We start from the raw sequence: 22,479 nt of genomic DNA, 5'->3' as shown, positions 1-22,479 counted from the left end.
CAGCCCATGAGCAGGTGCTGGCACTGCAGGGACAGGCACCTAGGCTGCAGTACTGGGGATGGACAGCACTGGCTGCCCCAGCACCCAACCTTGCAGCACCAGAGAGGTGCCTGATAAACAGCATACAGAACCAGAACAATTAGGACTCCTTGTTCACTTTAGCACTGCGGCATGTCAGACATAGCAAGGTCACAGCTGAGCTTCATCTCCTTTGCACAGCAGCAGCCATTCACCTCTTCTGTATGGCATTTGAAGCACGCATTGCATACAGGCTCCCTGAGCAGCTCTGCAGTCACCTTCTGCAGGCCAGTGAGCTCAACCATAGGCAAGCTGTTGGCCAGGAGGAGGCAGGGGCCCAGGCCCACAGAACCCAGCAACACCACACCATGCACTGGGGCAGGCAGCACAGGGAACCTGGGGGCTGGGGAGTACTTCTGCCTCCAAACAAGGCTGGCTTTGGCCCATCTGCTGCAGACAAGGGGCTTGGGGCTGCCACACACAGCAACAGCTCTTACTTGACAATTCACTGTAGCTCTACCATGGGCAGAGGTTCAAGTGTTCAGGGTGAGTAGTAAAGATTATTAGCTTCTGTTGGAGTCCATACAAATGTGAAAAGCCTCCACCCGGCCCAAAGAAAAAGCTTAGATACTAAGAAAAGGTAGAGTTGGGAATATGATAAAAATATAAAACTGGGGCAAGGGGTGGGTGGTTATGATTTGTTATCACTTGTGTACTTAGGAAAGATAACATTTAACAGGCAGAAGATGTACATGTGTGTGCACAGCAAGCCATACTTGCCTTCCTTTCCAGCTACCATGTTCCACAGAAAGCAATGCTACTGGTTAATCCAAGGTTTACCTTGAGCAGTCAGAGAGAAGAAGGTTTGAGTAATGACCTCAAAACAAAGGAAAGTTGTTCTGCCTCACTTCTCAATGTTGGAAAGAAACACAAGTGGCAGGGGAAGTCTGAAGCATGATGGAAAAAGACATTACCCAGAAAAGGGAATAAAACTAAACTTAAAGCTTCAAAACAAGTGCACAGCTATCCTTGTTCGGCTAGTTTTAAGTGCCAACACTGCTGTAAGAACTTCAGTATAACACAAAAATCTGCACAGATTGCCTGCTGGAACCAGATTTACATCAGCTTGGAAATAACAGAATTCACACTCTTCCTTGGTTGCATTTATTGTGCATGAATTTCACAGTCACATTTTACTGCTTTTCATAGAAATTTATATAAATTGACATACAGAGTCACATCAAAACCTGAGTTCTAAAAACAAATAACTTTATTCCATATATGTATACTATAAAATTCTGGCTGCATTTTCAAGAAACAACAGCTAAGGAGAACAGTCTAGTGTTGGATAGCAGCAAAGCCTCCAATATTTGTTTTTCTTTGAATGACACAACCCCCATATTTGTTGCACACTAAACTGTCTAGGTACTTCTAAAGTTGTGCCTTAACACCAAAGTAGGATGAATTCATTTTCCTTTCATATATTGAACTAAAAGACTACTCCTCTTAAGAGCCTTCTTCCAGTTTTGATTTGTGATTACCCTATCCCCAGAGAGGTATTGGCTTCTAAAATAATTCTTTGTCTATACTGGTAGACAAAATAGTACCCAAAACAAAATGTTTCTGTCACCAGCCTTAATTCACCATAGATTAAAACCAAGAATTCTTGTTTCTTCAACTTCTAAAAGACCTTTCTGTCTTCCATTTCAACATTTGAATCAAGATGCTGATTTACTTGAAGGGCCAAAGTGAAGAGCAAATATGTAACAAGCACTTTTGACAGCATCTTTAAAAGCATTCAACACAAGTTAGTTACCAGGTCAATGGAAAAGCTCATGCTTAAGTATTTTTGCTTTGTTAGTTCAGTTGGCAGAGTAGGAGACTTGTTACTAACACAAAGTCCTAGTAATGGGATAGTCATCAGCCCTAAAGATCCCTCTTAAGAGCTTTAAAGCCAGAATTCTAAACAATTGCTTATCACAGCATGGTTTTTGTACCACAGACTTGTATGTGAGATTTACAGTTTTAGGGCACCCACCACTTTTTTTTATCCCAAGTTGGATACCAACTTTCTCCACTTACCTGCCAAAGGAGAAAAGGAGACATCTAGAAAACAAGTACTTGTGTTGGATTACTGAAGTAATCCACCTCTACCCTGGAAGTGAAGGGAATCAGTGACATCTAGTCTCGTCTTTAGCAATTGAAACTGCATATACATCCCTTGAAAAGTCAGATTTTTCTAGAAAAAAAAAAATTGTACTCCAGACATATAAAATACTTGGGTAGCCTGAAGCTTAATGGTTACACAGCAGTACAAAATAATAGCAACAACTGGGCAAAGTTAAACCATTAACTCAGGTCCATCTTTAACTTACGAGGAATTAAAAATCCTTGAAGCTGCACAACTTTTTTCCAGAATTGATGATTTGAAGACAGCCAGAGTGTCCAGTTGTAACAGGCTTTAATATATGCAGAGCTTATCTTTCAAGTTTAACTTCTATTTCAAAACATGAAAGATGACTGAAGAGTCACATCTGTACAAACCAGTCTGGACTTCACCTTCCCCTCCAGAGCTCCAGCAGCAGTTTCCCAAATGCTGCTAAGTTTTGGTTTGCTGAGATGTTAATGCCAACAGTCTCTTGCTGAGCAGTGCATTGTGTCGCTGAAGATACTCTATTACATCTCCTTGCTTCTCAACTATCTCTTCTAAACTGGAATTTTCCCTTGAAGTAAGAAAAGTAAATATGGGTTTCAGTAAATGACAGAAGCCTTTTAGTATGTGAAATGTCAGAGCTAATTAACACATACTTAAATAGTTGTTTCCTTTAGTTTCACTTTTGCTGGGATCAACTAATTTTTGAGGGGAGAGGCAATCTACAACACCTATAGATCTAACTCTATTTTGCATGAGAAGGTAGGAAGAGAAAGTCTGGCTGAACTTCATGCCATGTATACACAACTGAGCTACATACTTCCCGCTAGATAGTCACAGAATGAGGATCTTACTGTTTAAAAGACCAAGACAGACAACATGCTAGAATTATATTAAGAACCATGGAACCTTTCCCACACACATTAGGAAACTTGTTTTGAGCAGGCATAATACTGTTGTTTAACTGTGGGAGATCATAAGCTGTTCAAGACAGAAATCCCTTGATTAATGTGGAGTAGCATACATTATGTGCTACTATATACATCTAGTATTTGTCACATACCATGATAGTACCAGTACCAAAAAGTTGTGCTACTTCAGATCTACAACCTTGTGTACAACTACCCTCCCCCCTTAAAATATATCCAGCTTCCAGATAGCTCTCATTTTAACTCCAACAGTAACACTGAAATATTAACATAAAGCTTACTTAATTGAGAAAAAAAAAAAGATGAAATAATTTTGTCAAATCTATTAGGAATTTTTAAGCTACAGCAAGATGAAGTACCAAATGTGGGAGTGTAGCCTACTCTTTCCTTACATGTTATTTCTTCTCAGCTGACTTGGGAATCTGCCCTCTGTGTACACTTGTGAGCATCTTAGTACTGAGAAAGTTGTTCCTCAGCTTTACAACATTTTGTAGAGGAACACTGCCATTTCATAGTTCTTAGAAAGCGTTGAGAAGGATATTGAGTGAAAAAAAGCTTAGATCCAATAAAAAAACCTTACTGTAGTTAAACTGGAAAAAGTAAAGAACACAAGTTTTGTAAACAGAAAACTTGCAACCTTAACCAGTAACGTGCACTACCAATTTAAGGCTCCAGATCAGTAACTTAGGTTGCAGAGGTCATGATATTCAAAAAACATTCTTCTAACAAGGTCAGCTGAAGGGCTGACAGGATTCACTTTTCAATAGATGTTAACTCCCAAGGGAAAGAGAGTCAGAGTTGTATAGAGCTAAATTAAAATAACGGTTTTGCAATCAGTTCTCACAGGAAGTTTGCACTCTTTAATCAAAAATAAGCAGAGTCTGTTCCTCAGCTGGTCATTGTTGCAGGCACATTCCCTGGGCATTTGAGAATTTCTCAGGGGAGAAGATGAATGAGAAAGAAATGAGGTCCACCATACAATCACCATGGTTTTTATATCAAAATGGAAGTCAGACCTGGTATCAAAATTCAAGACAACTCTAAATCCTTCCTGTATCCTGAACATCTACTTCCAACTTCCATAAAAGCATGTGCATGCTGCACTTGTGATACCAGGGGAAGTCCCAAAGTATTAGTCACCTCTCATTAGTCAACCTTTCATGAAGGCAACACATATAGAAGCAAGTCATAGTATATGAGAAAAATCACCAATTCTTATACAGAAATCTAGGTTATTTTAAATTACTAGTTTTTATTAAGTCATACCAGACTGATTTCAGCATTTGGGCAGTTGGCAGGTACACAGAGATAAGTCTCAGCGCCTGGGACAATTTCAGTTACTGTTGGACAGCTTCTACTCTCACTGAGACCTTCCTTACTCCTTAAATGCTCTACACACCTTAAAAGTTCCTTTTTAAGTAACAGTAAGACAACAGTGTCTCTCCTAAAACATCATATAAAATTAATTAAACCAGATTAAGCACAGCCATTTCATAAATGGTTAAATCACCTCCATCCTTATGTTTGAGGATTTCTGTATCACAGTGAATTCTCATTTACTATGGAGAAAGTACAAGACTTTCTCCTGCTGCATCTCATCTGTGCATCTAAAATTGGAGGCTTATGCATAGTTCCTTCAGAACTGTTACTCCTACCTCTGGTTTAGCTGACAGGTTTAAAATTGTATGAAGTCTACAGAAAATCATGGAATTCCATTTATGTTACCTATAGATCATGGTTGAACATGGCATAAAATGAATACAGAATTCTCACCTGAATCCAACTTCTGAGGTAATGTGACTAGGGTAGGCATACAATTTTTCTTCTTCAATTATGTCAGGTCTTGGTTTGGCACGATTGAAGTTGCTTATTTTCACTGCAAGAAAGTTTTATTAATTAGTTAGAAACCAGAAAATAACTCAAAGCTTTAACATCAGAGTCCAAGTTATAAAAATCTGTAACAGATGATCCTAAGATTACCTTAGGATGAGAGATGGAAAGACAACAAAGGAATCTGAGAAACGGGAAAGCAAAAGCAGACCTGAATGGGGAAGCTTGAACATACTGCTTAACATCTGCAAAGTTTAATCTGCCACCTAAGAGAGGGTGAAACCTTAGTTGCCTTTTATAGGGGGTACCAAGATTCAGTCTCCAAGTTCAGGCAAAACTAAGTAATATGCCATAAAAAAAACAGTGAGAAGTTTTGTACTGGTATCTGGTTTAGAACTTCTAGCTTAAGCTCTTCAATAAATACTTTAACGACTAGCTGCAATAAAGCAGCCGCTTGTTTGCCTGCTCAGACTAGAGCAGACTTGCTACAGAAAGCCATTGTGAACCTAGCAGTCTTGGCTATCGAACCCAAAAGTCATTCCTGGGCTCCTGTGAATAAAGTTTAAGGCTCAATTTAACAGATGTATGGGTGGGAAAAGTTGTAGGCACTCTCTGCATTATTTCAAAAAGGAAGCTGAAAATATTTAAAGCCATTCAATGTCAGATACTGATTCAGAGAAAATATCAAAATATCCAGAGTATGCATTTGGGACTCTGTATTAAGGGCTACTTGTGAAATAATACATCTAATGCCACAAAAAACATTACAGCGCAGCTCTGTGAGAAATCCACACTACTGCAACAGAGAAGGAGTGTCCTTACGAGTCAGTACTATTATGGGGTTTATTACAGGCCACCCTGCTAAAACAATGCTAAAACCCTCCAGAGGTTAGCTACGAGTTAGGCTCAAAGGTTAGTTATTTCTATGATGGTATTTCTCTACAACTAAAACCACAAAGGAATGGATGTGGAATTCTCAACATGTGTTGTTTGTGGGAATGTTGGTCTTTTATTCAAGTGATGTTAAAGGTATGTGAGAAAGTAATTAAATACATGTATTTAGTAAGTCTTTTAAAGCTTTACTCCCTATCCTAGCAGTAAAAAACTTAGAATAGTAAGCTGACATTTAGAGCTGTCTATATTGTACTTCATTTTTCATTTTTTCATTTTTTCACTTTTACCTCACTTGAACAATTTATATATGTCAAGTCTATTATAGGTCAGTCACAGCAATTCCTTGTAGATTTATGAATCTCTACCTCTGCATCCTACAGCTATATACACACATTGCTACATGGAGATGATTTTAAGGAAGGCAGGAGTCCTTCACAGGACATTGTCTATCATACAATCCACAAACAGGTCCAATAAGCAAGAGAAATATCTAGAATTACAATCAGGTATTCCCGATTTGTGAGACAGAATTATTTAGCAGAAAATGTCAGGTACAACCTTCTACTGATAAGCATTTATGTCTCATTCTAATACTTAAATAATTACTTCACTGTGAAAAAACTATGTGAACTGGTGCTGCCTTCTCTCCAAAATTAGGAGTAACATACTAATACAAAAAAGGGTGAGCCAGTAGTTTTTAGTGTAAAACTAAAAACTAGTTTTTAGTGACCTTAGTCACCCCATTGTTGCTCAGCTGATACTATCTGAGCAGTATCTGCCAAGATATTGCTTCAATGCTTGCCTTGAAGAGGGAAATTCTAAACCTCAGCAGAGGGCTGCCCTTAAAACTGTTCCATTAAAGAAGCTTCATGCTTCTACCCAGGCACATACTCTGTCTGCTCTAAGAGCAAAAACCCATCTGAATGTCATTATTACTACAGATTCTCAGGCTATTTTCAAAATTGGCCAAATACATTTGTTTTGCCTCAATACAGCTTTAATATTAGAATTTTAAAAAAACCTTAAAATCCACCACTACAGATAAGACAGACAGGCAAGCAATCTCTCAGTTTACCTAAACAAGCATTGGCATGGAAAATAAGAAAATAAATTACACTACCCACTGGAAAAAGCAACTTAGGGTGACTGGAAGTTTTCCTCATCTTGCAGCAGGTGTAAAGCCACATAAAAATTAACCCTAGCTTTAGAGAATGAGTTTTATGTTGATTTGGGGCTGTTCAAGAGATAAGGCAGCTGTTGGTATAACACACTTACTCCTTCCTAGCAACACAAATCTTCCCCTTAGTTCCAGGATTCACTGGACCCTTCTTCAAACCTCTTTGAGCTACAAAGCGCAACACTGCAGCCCACAACTTCCTCGTATATGCATTTATTTATCAACATTTTAGATAGTTTTGCAAAATTTAAAGGCAAGTGTTTTATTAAGTCTTCATAAATTACACCAAACCTAAAGCAGACAACCTTACAAACCAATAGTGACAGCAGAAACACTGGTTAATGAATATGAAGGTCACAGGAACTGGCATAAGTACTAGTCAGGAAACAATACCCTTCTGGTAACAAATAAGCAGAAAAATAGTTTGAGATTTCTTACAGAAATACAAGCTCAGACCTTACTACTATGCAGGTCATCTTTTTTGCACTTAACCTTTTCGGTCAATGTAAGAGTCACACAATGTAGCTCTGAGCTCAGCAGGCCTCAGGGCTAGAAATAGCATTTCTCTGGAATTCCTGACATTCTATTAAAGTTTTACAATTTATCTCTTATTTCTCGAGTTTCCCAGGAAAGTAAGTATGCGTATGCAAAGAAGGGATGATCTCTAGCATTCTTGGAATAGTTTTCTAGCACTGCCATGATTACATTCCCTCATCACTGCCTTTATTCTTCCAGAGGACAGTCAGTCTACTTGAGCCATGAGCCATTGAGGGGAAAACCTGACAAGCCTGCAGCATTCAGCCTTCTGCACACTTTTAAGACAAAGACATAGTTGAGGGCTGGGACCTTATTTCTTGGCACATTTTTGATACTGCTGTAGGAGACTCGGAATACTTTTTATTTCCCAGATGAACAAGCTACATGGCAGTATTTCTCTGTGTGCCATTGCATTACTGTGAACACACCAAAGTTTTCTTTTAAGCATTTGTTTATCAACATTTTAGATAGTTTTGCAAAGTTTAAAGGCAAGTGTTTTATGAAGTTTTCATAAGTTATACCAGACCTAAAGCAGACAACCTTACAAACCAGCAGTGATAGCACAAAGCCTCACAGTTCTATAAAGCACTACACATATCATCACAGCTCCCAAAACCCGTGCATCTTTTAAGAATTCATTAGAAGGAATATTCCATTTTAGTATCAAAGAGTAACTGAAGACTTTGGGGTGGGACCAGGGAAAGAGGAAGAGGCTGAATAAGGCACAATCACACAATCAGGTACGCAAACCCCACATGTAAATCCTGTACACAGTTCTGACTAAGCCAGCTAGCTCTTACTGCTTCACAGCTTGTGGTGCATACATTTCAGAAACACTGATAAACAGACAAACCTGTTCACAGGACACTTTCTGAATTAATTAGGCATTTATTGCCACTTCACTGGATTAACAGCTTTGAGATAACACAGAGCAGCCCTTCGTTTAGCAGCCCTTGGAACCAAATCAAGCCTGACAACCTTTCCCAATTTGTTTTGGATTTGCCTTAGTTCTCCTTCTACAAGCACAGAATCGTTTTGTATTTATAATGGCAGTTAAATGCCTTGGGGTACCCCAAGTGAACTACTGTGAGGGCAAACAAACAGCTGAGTACCAGCTATAATGAACATCACACAAGAAGGCTAAGCTTGCCTCTCTCACCTGTGTAAATCACTAAGCATGTCAGGGAACTAATCATCTCCAGGCTCAGGACTCCCAGGATAAGATACAAGTACACTTTGCTGTGATCAGGAAAGGAATGCTGCACCGACAGAATCAAGAGCAGGGCCGTATTACCTAGAAAACAAATATTATATTTTAAAGATTTACTGATTTTATTAGTAAAACTAATTTTAAAATAATTTTTTTTACTGAAAATTAATTAATGCTTTCTCATGCCCAGTATCTGCATTAGGCTGCAGTAATGCTTTTCCATTTCATATCATGCTTGCCCCTTCAGCTAATTTCCTTAACGTGCAAGCTTATACCTGCTGGTAGAAAAATGAGGTTTTATTTCAGCATATGCCTGTAATGGTAGACAATTATGAGTTTTCTTATAAATTCTTCTGACTAAAAAAAACAAGAGTGGAAGAAACAGACTAGAAATACCTAAAATAGGTACATGGGCTTAAACAGCTTCTGGCTTTGTTGATGCTATCCATCTTACTAATTCCTTCAATTCCTAAGAGATCATGTAAGTCAGGTGAAAATGAGGGAGTACTTTCCTTCAAGTAGTGGATTTAAAATATATTTAAATTAGGCTAATAGAGGAAAAAAAACCCTAACCACCTTCCTTCAAAGCCTACTTGCATGGGCTTCCACTTGCTATTTATCTTAATACTTGAATATCACTGGAAATTTAATTGAAATTAGTACAATTAGTCAGGAGAAAAGATACTGAGTTACAAGCCTAAAAATCTTTCCTGATACTGAGTGTGAAGTGTTTTCTTCCTTCCTGTAAAAATGTGTCTGACGAGTGTCTGGATAAAGAACTAAATTTATAAAGACCCTTAATGTAACTAGGGAACTGTGCAGTTCTCTTTCCTACTGTGTCAGTCAAGTGAAGGAAGTGGTATCAGCAGTCATTACCATGGCAGGAAGCTTGCAGTAATGGAAGAACCACCTTCTGAACAACAGATGATCAAAATTCTAAAGCACACACCTGATTGCATCTGAACATTCACAAAAGCCCAGAGTTTGTCTAGTAGGGGAGAAGTGGGCTCCATCTAAGACTGAAACCAGGGGCAAAGTATTGCCAATTACACTGCAACAGGCAGAAATAACCCTTTTACATCATTAAGCCTCCTGTAGCCTGCTTTTGTCACTACACTCCAAACACTTTTATATCTTCAGAGCTCTATCTAGTGGCCAGAGCCTGAAGTGTTGCACATTTATCAAGCTGACTTAGCTCTTTTAGGGACTGTGTGGAAAGAAAGCTAGGTTCTTACAAAGAACAGGACCATTTTACTTTCTAATTCTGGTGAAAAAAATATCTAATCCAGGAGGGAGGTGGTTTTATAAGAGGCAAAAATACTGTAAAAGCCATCGCTCTGCCCTTTTCCACTGCTATTTGTAGGAAAAATCCCCTTAAGTTAGATGGGTTTCAGATCTGAAAATGATTTAAAGAAAAGCTGCACCAACATTTTACAGCTAAACTTGCCCGAGATGCAACTTAAAAATATAGTTAAATCACTCCTATACACCACCTTTTGTCCATAGAAAGTAGAAAAAGGGCAGCCAGATAAAGAGCTGAATGTTACACATCCTCAGTGAAGGTCAGAAAATTGGTTATTTCACTGAATTCAGACAGCTGTTGGGCAACAAACAATTCACCTATTTCTATGTGGATTGCTGAGCTTGAAAAGAGAAGAGCAGCGCACTTCCTGGAAAGCCTAGCAGTCTTACCACATATCCAACCAGACAAATGAATACAGAAATCAAGATCACTAGCAGTCAAACACAGACCTTGCTGACTGAATACTTCATGGCTGAAGACTAAATGCTAATGCCTAATGTTTTACTCAACCTCACAGCAGTGAGCATTTTTGCACTACAAAGAGTTCCTTACAACCTGCATCGGCAGACCAGAAAGATCATCTGAGGGTCATCTGACTAAAGGACAATTTGTAAGTGCTCACAGACAGGTTCATAAAAGTTCATAATATATAACATACAATTATATCAAAACTGCTCAGTCTTTTACTGTGTCACAGTTTAAAGCTTTAGATGGAAAAAAATCCAAGTTCACCTGTGGCATGGATTAGCAGTGGAAGTCTTTTCAGATGTCTTGTTGCTTGGTATATGGAGAAGTAACCTCTTCTTCTGACTCTGCTGTGGTGGTGATGCACGTATTGTTCAAAACAGACATGCAGAATCCACAGAACTATTTTTGCAATTATTATGACAGTCTGCACTTTAAGTGGGTGAGTGTAGTTTCCAGGGCACTTATCTTGGTTTGGATTGGGGTAAGAGCAAAACATAGCTGCTAAAAATGCTAAAACAACAAAAGCAACCTGGAAGATAAAGGAAGAGAGAAAAATCTTTAAAGTCAACATTTAGCTATATGTGTGGAAAAAAAAAAACCCTGAAACACAAGTCCAGGATTACGTAGTTAATTCATTATGCATTACTTTCTAAATTGATTTTTTTAGAGTTGGGTTAACATAAAACATTAGACACTCGATACAACCACTACATGCCACTCTGGGAACATACAGATGACTGAAATTGCTAAGTAGTAAGATTGACTTCCAGGAGGGCAACCAGTCCCCAGCAGAACAGAGCTGTAATTGTCACCCTTCCCAGAATTTCTACTAAATCAATTTCACCACTCCTTGAGTCTTTATAGTGAATTTATTTCATTTCTGGACCCTCCTTTCTATGCCTTTTTACTTCAAAGAAAACTTGACTTATGCTCCTATAAAAGAGAAATCACGTCTTTTTAGACTCATTCAATTACACTTAATGCTGCTCTGTGGGATCAGCTCTTGTCGGTACAGTCCATATTTCCTGAAATTGACATTTCCTAAGTGAAAATCAATGCCTTCCTACAGCCACTGAATATCATCTCCAGGTTAACTTTAAAAAAGTGAATCATCAGAGAAACTTAAAGTGAATTATTAACACTGGGTAGGCATCTTTGCCAATTGGTAATCATTGGCAATCATTTTACCTTTTTACTTATGTCAGAAAAAACAGACAGATTATTAGTCAGATTGCATATATAGTCAGATTGTCTATATATTTATCCTTTCAGACTACTGCCATTATGCCATAACTTTTCCTGTCTTCTAGACTCTCCTCCAAATTTTCAGCATCAGCAGTGAACATCAGCAATCTTTAGGCCAATTAGAAAACAAAGCTGTTGATGCATGTTACCTGTAGTGTTTGTATATACAGGGATTTCTTAATATTTATAGAGTTTTGTCACAGAAAATATTTTCTCTACTGTGTTCATTCAGTGAACAAGAACAATGTTATACTTTCTCATCCTGGTTCATTCTACAGAACAGAGGAATACTTTTAAAACAGAACTGTAAAGAAAAACAACTCCCACAAATACAGAAATAAATGGAGAGTTATTAATATACAAAACAGAAAAAAAATCAATTTGTCTCAAGTCTACAAATGAGTTCTAATACACTTAGCTTAAAAAAAGAAGATGTTCTGCATGTCAAAACTGGCAGAAACAGCACATCAGAATTGAGGACAGAGGAAAGCACCCAATTTTCATTTGCTGCCTTTGTTTCCATATTTAATTCTATGAGTATTTAAGATCCCACTGCCCCCTTTCCACCCTCTTGAATTTATATTTCCTATTTTTGTACTTTCTCAAGCAACACTCTTCACAGAAATTAACTTGTCAGAACCACTTAATTATTTTTGAGACAAAATGCCCTTAGCTTGCTCAGGTTGTGACCAGAGTAAGGTAATTGGGAAGGGAGCAAGAAAGGGGAATACTTTTCACACAACTGTCAATACTTAAAGACATTACAGAAGACAGATAGGATAGAAGGCAGAAGGACAGAAACCCAAACCAAAATGGAGCGTACCCCACATTATTCATAAAATCATTACTTCAAACACAAATTAAATACCACATTATCTAAAGATCAGTTAAGTTGCTAGATGCAATAGTTAAATAAGAGGCAGGTTTATAATTTGTTTAATCTATTATTTTACCACCTTTTCTTACAAAGCTAAGAAAAATTCAGCTATTTTACTTCATCTGTTTACTGTTTGGTTTGCCAATTTACAATAATGATACAATTAATTCTATCCTTCCAGGTATTAGGAATACATTTCAGTAAAGAAAATGGCTATATCAAACTAATGCACGTAGGAATGACCTAGCATTACATCTCTACTAAACTACTACAGCAGTGTATACAAGAGGAAACAGGAAGCTGGCATTTAGAGTGGTATTTATGAAATATGTTTTGCTTGCATTGTTAGGCAGTTCAATAGTAGGTGTTTCATCCCCCACATATTTTTACATACAGAAAGTTATTCTTATAAAGAGTAGTATTTAAGTTCAATTTTGTGTATGTGGACACACACAAATGATTAAGGAAAGACAGGATTAATATAAAGAAATTCTTTCTAGCCTGTACACGTCACATTGCTCTCCAGCCTCCAGAAAAGCAAGGCTTCGCAAAAGGAAAGGCACTTAAAAACCCAGTCCCTCCATAGTTCAGCATATCCTACCCACTTTCCAGAATTATATGTAACTGGGCAGCTGCATCACAGCAGCTATTTTGCTACCTAACTCCATTTCTTGGCACAGGGAGGTGGAGAATAAATACTCCAAATTACATACAAATTGCTTTAGAGATGCATTACAGCTCTACTGCATAATACTATGATGTCTTAACTTCTCCAGGACATTTACCCCTTTGGCAGGCTATGCGTCAGAAACTACCCTGGCCTCTCTACACATTCCACAAGATTAATGCATGTTTGCAGAAGCACAGGGGAAGGAAATCCATTAAACTTGTTTTGCCCACCAATCTTTTTAGTGAGAGAGACAGTGCCACTCAAGGTAGCAATTACAATGCTGTTTTGCCAACAGAAAAGGGTATTTCTCCATTTTGTTCCAAGAACCAACTGGTCACTAAAGCAGGCTCAGCAACAGCAACAAGACTTAACTGTGAAAATGTGTGTTGACAGATGCCACAGGAGTTTTCCCATTTCACCTAATCATGCTTCGCTCTATTCGCAGGAGAGAGGAAAAGGTGGGAGAATACGTAGCAGTTTCCTAGGATCTGGGTGACTGACAGTTGGCTGCATCAGTTATGGTAGTAGATAGCAAAACCCCAAGGCTTAGCAGAAAAATAGTCACTGCTCTATTACCAACAGCAGATTTCAAGTGCCTTCTATAAGGGGAATGGCACAGAGTTCTTCCGGCAGGGGAAGGGAATATGGCTGGATACATGGTTTCCATTTGGAATTCTGTAATCTACTCAGCTGAACAGCAGAGGGTTTTTTTAAGTCTAGGTGACAGCCAGGGGAGCATTTCTTGATACTACTGCAAGGCCCAAAAAGCAGCTACTCCTAAAATTAGAAGGCTAAAGCACATTGAACAACTTCATGCAGCTGCCGAAAGAGAGACCTTAGAGACTGGTATGTGCTTTTAAAGTCCTGGCAGAGAGCATGTTTCAAGTGCACTGGGCACTGCATTTTTTGTTTGAGAATCAAATTAAGCTATAAAATAGCTCATGCCAGTGGTACTATAGAACTTAATGGTACTATAGACCCTTAAGATCACCAAGTCCACCCTTTACTTAGCACTACCACATCCCCACTAACCCATGTCCCTAAAAGACATGAAAGTGGCACTTCAGTCAGATCTCGGGCTCGGAGCTCTTCAGCCTTCTTCCTATCTAGTTGCCACAGACTCACAAGCAAAAACAAGCCCCTTCAGCTTATCAAGGAGTAACTCATTACTAGGCAGGACTCCCTCTGCTTCTGTCTACCAGCCTCCATAAATGCCTAGATACTGTTCAGTATTTGTGCTTTTTGCTCTTAACCTCCAGAAGCAAGAGCAGGAAACAACATTTGGATTACTTTCTCTCTCCATCCACTACCAATCAACACCCCCTAAGCAAGTTCAGCTTTACTGGTTTAGTTACCTTATCTCTGAAATTAGGTTGGCTCTCAGAAGGCATAGCATCAAAATTTTCTCAGCCCTCTGTAACTAGTATAGCACTTCTGTGGCAATAATATTTTTAAATTACATTTTCAACAGCATAGAAGAACTACTATTTAAAATGCTCTTCCTCCTAACAAGACATGTCCCAGCACCAACAACCAGAATGAGAAGACAGAAAGTATTTGATAGCATATACACTATCAAAATTTATTGGTAAAGTGGACCTCACTGGTTTGGAAGATCAGCCAGTGTATGCACTTCACTGTCATATCATCCAAATTCTCTCACATGAACAGTGGATTCTGAAGGATTCAGAAGAGAGATAGCAAGTCTCTTAGGGAAATCATGCTTCTTAAACTTACATGTATTAGCACCAGGAAATTGGCAAGGAGAACTGCTGGGATAGCATGAAATCTTGGCCTCAATTGGGAATGCAATGCATGAGACGAAATGAGTGGTGCATCCAGTAGAGGATCATCTTCCAAACTCTGTGTTATTTCCAAGGAACCCTGGAACAGAAGGGGAAGGCAAACAATAGCTCTAAGGTAAGCTCTAAAAGTAAAGCACAGAAGTTTAGGAATTTTCTGTGAGCAAATCAAGCCTTGAGGGAGGAAAACCCCACTAGGTTAGTATCTTGAGAAACCTCTTAAACTCTTGGTAAACATTCATCACATGTGAGAACTCTGTCCCTGAGGAATCCAGCACTAATCTACTTCCTAGTATCACACTGAGCCTTCAGGAACTTCAGTTTTAAAAATGTATAACAAGTATCTGAGCTTCAGACCCCAGAGATGTCAGGAACATGGGAAAAAATAACGAAGTCTTTCTCACATGCTTTATACAGCTACTGCAAAATTCTTTGTTGTTCTTAGTTTTGTCCAACTGCAGTTGGAGGCAACAACAAAGCTGCAGTGTAACAGTAACAGTTTTGAGTATTCAACCTCTAATACTACTGACATGTCAAAACACCTGCAGAAGTAACTAGAGCTCAACTCAAGCAGGAAAGAAGCAGTAGTTCATAGAGGCAAGAAGATGCTACCAAAGTGTTGAGCAAGGCACTGCCTACACTAGAGAGAATGCAGCCTGCCCTTGTCACATTGGAGCCAAGTATTAGTTATTTGCCTTCACATTCAGTTCAAATATAGTGTCTTTTACTAAGTAGAAGATAAAACTAAGTACAAGTGAAGGGAAAAACTTTGGACAAGGAACTTCCCCCACAGCTGTGCATCCCTGCTCCTTTCAGGTCAGGACAAGGCCATTCAATACATATTAAGTGAAACATACACAAGGCACTATGATGGCCAACTGCTACATTTTCTCTTTAGCATCCTGTTATGTCCTTTGCCTCAGAAGAGAAAACAACTCAAGATTTCCACTCAAGTTTTGACTGCTCTTTTTCATATACCAACCAGAGCCCAGAAGAAGACAAGGGCAGACCCCATCCCACTCCAGACTTCTGACTATTCAGATGTGCCACATTTCACCAGACTATTTTCTGATTTATAAACTGAGGACTTCTCTTTGCCATGAGAAAAAGCAGCATAAGCCTCAAGACAAATGAAACATTCCATCCTTCTAGACACTAACACAGGAAGAGAGGGATTACACCTAGGTTTATACCTCATGTCAATGAGGACAATGTAGACTGTCTCCCAAGTGTAATTTCACCTGCAGACAACTGCCTAAAGTGAAGGAAATAGTCATAAAGAGTTATTTCAGTCAACAACCAGTTTTCTTTTAGAACCATGAACAATACACTTGCCCTACCATAGAGGAGTGTGAACAGACCACCCTCAGCTATTAGATACCTTTTAATTAGCCCAGTCTTGGACTGAAAATGACCCTTACTAAAATACCTGCCTGGTAAAATGACCTTTTACTGCACACCTAAATGTTTACAAATGACATTCCTCTTATGTCACTGATATAAAATCCAGAAGCATGAGAGCAAAGATGCCCGCTAGCCCTCCTTCACCCATTTTCACAGGACAGGTGTAATTTTAAGCACTGAAAGCAAGGACCAACACTCCAGCAGCCAAGGCATCTTACCTAATTTTTCAGATTACACATCAGTAAAAAATTGATTATCATGAGGGTGGAGAGACACTGGAACAGTTGCCTGGTAAAGCTACAGATGCCCTATTCCTGGAAGTGCTCAAGGCCAGGCTGGCTTGGCTTTTGAACAAGCTGGTCTAGTGGAAAGTGTTCCTGCCCATGGCAGGGGGGGGTTGGAAATAGATTTTTAAAGAACCTTCAACCCAAACCATTCTATGATCACAGAATCAATAATGGGGTTAACAGCTCACATGTCCCACAAACCCAACAATTCTTCTTAAGACACTATCCTTAGTCTAATGGGAACAAATGATTCACCATTTCTGTATTTCACCATTCCCTTATTTCCATGAGGGATCAGGGCACTCCTTCACAGACAAAACTTTATCAGAGCTTTGACCATGCTACTTTCTCACAAGACTGGCTACAGTCCATCTTTGTAGCCTAAAATACAGCTAGTATTAGGAAGCACTAGATTACATAATCTCTTTAAATAAATTTTATTACAGACAACATGGAGAGGAGGGGAATTAAAGCACAGAATATGATGATCCTATGCAGTCAATCTGTCATGAAGAAAATCCAGTAAGTGTCCTTCCTAACCGGAGTAAACACTGGTTTCATTTCATTAAGATGAGCCAAAACCACAGTTGTCAAAAGCCAAAATGCCTTAAATCCAGACTTGTTTGGCCCTGCTGCTGAGCACAGGTTAAAGCTTTAGCCTCTTGGCTCCCTGCTCCACTTCCAGCATGTGACCGCTTCCACAAGAGCCAGCAGGAGAAGGGCAGGCAGCAACAAGCCACAGCCAGCAAGCCTTGCCCACACCGGCTTCCAGCTAGGGCGGGGAGAAACATTCAAACAAACACAAAAACGCCGTGGTCATGCCAGCGAACAGCACGTAACCCGCCTGCGGAAAAATAACCCAGAAAACCTGAAGCAACCACATGAGCAGCCCCGAATAGAGGCTAATAATCTCGATTAAAAACAAGCCAGGCCCAAACGCCTCGGAGATATTTCAAGCCCGGCTGGGAGGGGCAGCGCAGGGAGCAAGGGGCCGCGGCGGCCTCCTCGCTCCGGAGAGCGGCACCGGGGACGCGCCTGGGCCGGCGGCGGCCGCCGGAAAAAACAGACAAAGCCTGCGGCGGCCGGGACGGAAACAGCCCGGAAGAGGCGGAAGGAAGAGGGCACGGAGCACACGGAGCACACGGCGCTCGCCCGGCGGCGCCCACTCCCAGCGGCAGCGCGGCCGCTCACCCGGGCGGGGTCCCCGCGGCCGCGGCCCCGCTCCCGCCCGCCGCGCTCACGTTGTCCAGGTCCTGCCGCCGCCGCCCCGCCGCCAGCGCCATCGCCGCCTCCCGCCACAGCCGCCCCGGCCGCGTTTAATGGGCACCCCCAGCGCGGCCCCGCCGCCACGGGCTGGCCACGGGCAACGCCGCCCCGCCCCGCCCCGCCCCGCCGGCAGCGCCCCGGCCGCCATTGGGCCCGCGCCGCGCCGGCACCGCCCCGGGACGCGGCCCTGCCCTGCCGGCGCGGGGCCGGGGCCGGGCCGGGGACGGGTCTCAGCCTCAGCCTCAGCCCCAGCCTCAGCCCCAGCCCCAGCCTGAGCTCCCGTCCTGCCGCCCCGGCACGGGTCCGCGCCGCCAGCCCGCCCCGGGAGCGGCGCTGCCCCGTGGCCGTGCTCGGTGCGGTTCTCTCGGCAGCCCGCGACTGAATTCCAAACGGAGACCGCTTCCAGCAGGCTCCGTGTCCCTGCGGGGCCGGGGGTCGGGAGGCAGCGCTGGGAGGGGAAAGTACCCCAGATGGTTGGCCAAAGTGTGGGGTAAAGGCAGCGTAGTGTGGTGTCGGCTTGCAGAGCAGTGTCTTCTCACCTCCAATTGCTCTTGCGGAAAGCATGGAGTCTATACAGCTAGTTACTGTTTCCAGTGGATTTGCCTGCCCCTTCAGATCACAAAAAGTTTTAGCATTCACTTTATACATTTTCTAAGACATTTCTGGGCCTGTTGTATATTTTTGGCAGGAAATGCGTTTTCTTTAAAACGTGTGCTTGGTAATTTCATTTTCCAACCCTTTATGATCATGCTGAGAAAGACTGTGGCCACTCACAGTGTCCAGACTACTCCCTTATGGATCTCTGTGTTACTGACACTGACAGCCTCGTGTATTCTGCATACTCCTCAACCACTTACTTGTGCTTAGTACTTATGTATTTTTGTTAGCCTCTGTGGCATTTTTCAGCTGTAACCTCTCTGGAATGACAAGGATCAGAATGACACTCTGTTTGTTCAAGCATGTGCAAAGTATGAATTTCCAAAGCACCATATTTATTATATGTTATGTGCTCTGTTCATATGCTAATGTTTCTTAACCTTCTGTTTGTTCTATATGAACATCCCCCTTAACCTTCAGCTAATGCTAGTGAGGACTCTGAACAGGGTCAAAGCTGTAACTGGGGGTCTGAAAGACAAGTAAGATTGTATCCTCTCCAGGTTGTGAGTGTTCTATGTATTACTTTAGAGAAGCCAGGACTGTCACCTTGAACAGCTGTAGTGGCTCTGTCTCTCTTGAAAGCATGTTGAGTGCCAAGGGATGAAAACTGCTCTTAAGGTTTGAGCTTCTTCAGAGAAGAAGTTCCAAGTTTTTTTATCTCAGTTTTGGTGACTTTTCCTGGCTTTTTCTAGAAAAAAAATTCTCAACTGAAACCTCGCACCAGATAATTTACATTCATCACTTGCATTCATTTGTTCTTGTTTAATACAGATACACACATTTAATGAACTGGACAACTATCTTAAATTAAAAAGAAGCCTTAAATTTGCTGGTTTGACTGAGATAAAGCCCAGCTCCTCTGATAAGAGCATGCTCTGTTCCAGTTTCTCAGCCTAAATGTTTCTTTTTCCTCCTCCTTATTGTGCTTCCTCTTTTTTTTTTTTTTTTTTTTATTCCTGACAAGAACACAGATCCTACTGATCAGTAAGCAGCTGACAAAAGTTTTCAGTGACAGTGAAGTGAGGCCACAATTTGCATACATATATGCAGTGTGTGTAAGATATGCCATTAGACAAGTGTTTACAATAAAATCAAAAGAAAAAATTCTTCTAACTGTAATTTTAAAATCCTAAAGTCCCAGTAGGTTAACATTTATTAGCACTCATTTGAATAGCTATAACTTTATATATAATTGTAAACATTTTTTTTACTGAATGGGAATTGAAAAGTTCTCAATGGACTATTGAAGAGCACAGGGAAAAATACAAGTTTAAATATTTGAAGTGTGTAAATACTTACTACATACAATATCAGTTAACATATTTAAAAGCATGTGATTGCCAGTTTCAACTGGTTTATGTAAAACATGTATGTATTCTCTACAGTAGTAGTCTGCTTTTGTTCTTAGTAGATCACTCAATCTTTGTTTTGGTTTTGATGTATGATTTTAATTACTAGATTCACAGTATTTTTTTATAGTGAGAGGTTTTAGTGATGTAGATAGGTTCTAATAAAGTAACATTCTCTTCTGGTCCATTCCTGTTCCATCTTGCATCAAATTTTGCAGACATTGTAATATTAGTGTACACAAACTTGCAAGTCTGGCTCCTGAAGGATGATCTAATGCTGGGCAGTCTAAAACAGATAAAGATATGGCATGGTCCTAAATTCTTTCCACTGCAGCTCCCTCAGTAATGATGAAGATATCTGCTAAGGGTTAGATAAAAAGATGTGGTATGGCCCAACAATACTATGCTGCCCTTAGGGAAAGCTCTACTTAGACATTAGATACACAGGAATAAATGCTCTACTTAGGCATTACCTTTGCCATATCCATAATAATTACAATATTTGGGGACTAATTGTCACAATTGTATCCTCACAAAGAGACATAATATCTAATTTTCTTCCTCTCAGTTTCATGTAAAATTTGGCATGAATGGAAACAGGATTGGGCTCACAAACTTTTTCACATTCAGCTATAAGATGTAATTATCATTACTGTTTCTTTTTCATACTACAAGTACAATTAGTACTTAAACTGTATTCAGTTCTATGTATTCAGAATACAGTCTCTGCTCTGAGAATATGAGGTTGTGACAGATCCCCAAATTACTTAAAATATAAATGGGAAGTGAAAAGGTAAAAATAATAGTAGAAAATTTTATTTGCCTGAATTGGCTGTAATAATCCTGAAAGCCATACTGCAGTAAGTGCAGTCTATGTTCTAGCCTCATATTACAGACACTTCAGAAGTACTCATTTTATTTCAAACTCCTGTAAATTTTTTAAATCCTGTGGAGGTTAAAAAACCAGTTCACTGCTGAATATGTTTAATACAAAGGAACCTTTCACTCCATGTATAATTTCAGATTTTCATATCATGTAAGAGTCAAGTTTTTGTGTTGAGCAGCACGGGGCTATTTATGCATGGTAATCATGTAATCAAAAACTGCCACTTGCTATGCAGATTTTGCTTCCTCAATAAAGTGCCCATTAAAAAAATCTGTGGCCTTTAAATGCAAGCTATTAAAAAGAGAGGAGCATTACACTGGTGTTGATAAAAACTCTTTCAGTCGTTCACTGATTAATATACAAATTTGAATGGGTTACTTCAGCTTGTCTATTAGTACAAATGATTTTGCAAAATGTCTTACATATCCATAATGAAGTCCAGAGTTAGGACTGACGAAAAAGGGTAGATAATATGGCTGTAGAAAAAGATTTTGGACTGCTTTATGCAGATGAGACAAAGAGCAAAAGAATAGCAAAGAGAAAAAGTGTAAAAACAGAATGGGCACTCTTGATTACTTAAAAAAAATTTACAGATTTCCTAGATCTATTAAAAAACAAATAGAGGTTAAAGAAATGATACAACTTTTCAATTTCATATCTCCTTTTAAAAATACACACTAGAAGTATAAAGGTTCAGAATTAACTATCCCAATATATTTTACTTTGTGCTAAAATAAGTTTGAGTTTTAAATAGTTTAGCATTTAAGCAAATGCCTAATTTGCAGGGTGAAAATGCAACAAAAAGTACTCCCTATGCAGAGTAATTTTTTCACTTTCTTCCGATTTTTCAAAATCATATTCCTGCTTACATTCTGTTATAAAGCTATCACAATATGACACCTATCTATTTGAACTTTATAAAGGGAAACAGAGCTTTTTATAAAAATATTTGAGTTTAGATTATATACTATTGTAAAAGCAGGTGAACCCGGTGGGAAGAAATGACAATGTCTGACTCTAGTTCAGAAGGCTGAATGATTTCTTTATTTTAACTATCCTAGAATTCATTAATATACTATTTGAAGGAGATACTAAAACTACAAACCTACTTTTTCTAACTACTATATCTAACTCCCTCACAACTCGTGACTCTCTCTCTCATCCAGACACAGGCACAGGTGGATTGGATTTGCCATCAGGCTCAAACAATCCTCACCAGAATCCAATCAAGAAATCACCCTCAGGTAAACAATTCTCCAAACACATTCCACATGAGAAAAACAAGGAGTAGAAATAGAAATTGTTTTCTCTTTCTTTCCTCTGTGCTCCTCTATGAAAAAATCCTGAGAGAGAGAAGAATGTGCCTGCCACAGTATACTTTCTAGGGTAATTTTCTAAAAAAAGAGGAATATTTGAGATAATTACCTTGGGAAAGCTACTGATAAAATTGAAATAAAGACAGAAGATTGAAATTTCAAGGAAAAAATAATTGATTTCCCCTCCCACCCTCTTCCCCCA

At 39.7% G+C, this 22,479-nt stretch overlaps 1 protein-coding gene across 1 annotated transcript; it reads right to left on the bottom strand.

Annotated features, from left to right (window-relative positions):
- Positions 1-1,168: 1,168 nt before the first annotated feature.
- TMEM192 (transmembrane protein 192) lies at positions 1,169-18,166 on the bottom strand. Its single transcript, XM_021550255.3, has 6 exons — positions 18,045-18,166; positions 15,048-15,194; positions 10,783-11,047; positions 8,697-8,831; positions 4,873-4,975; positions 1,169-2,741 (listed from the first exon to the last, which is right to left on the bottom strand). The coding sequence occupies exons 1-6, from the start codon at positions 18,084-18,086 to the stop codon at positions 2,618-2,620; spliced, it is 816 nt and encodes a 271-aa protein (XP_021405930.1). The 5' UTR covers positions 18,087-18,166; the 3' UTR covers positions 1,169-2,617.
- Positions 18,167-22,479: the final 4,313 nt, after the last annotated feature.

The sequence above is a fragment of the Lonchura striata genome, chromosome 4 (genome assembly GCF_046129695.1).
Source record: "Lonchura striata isolate bLonStr1 chromosome 4, bLonStr1.mat, whole genome shotgun sequence".
Classification (NCBI taxonomy): Eukaryota; Metazoa; Chordata; class Aves; order Passeriformes; family Estrildidae; genus Lonchura; species Lonchura striata.
This window is presented reverse-complemented; position numbering and strand designations above follow the sequence as displayed.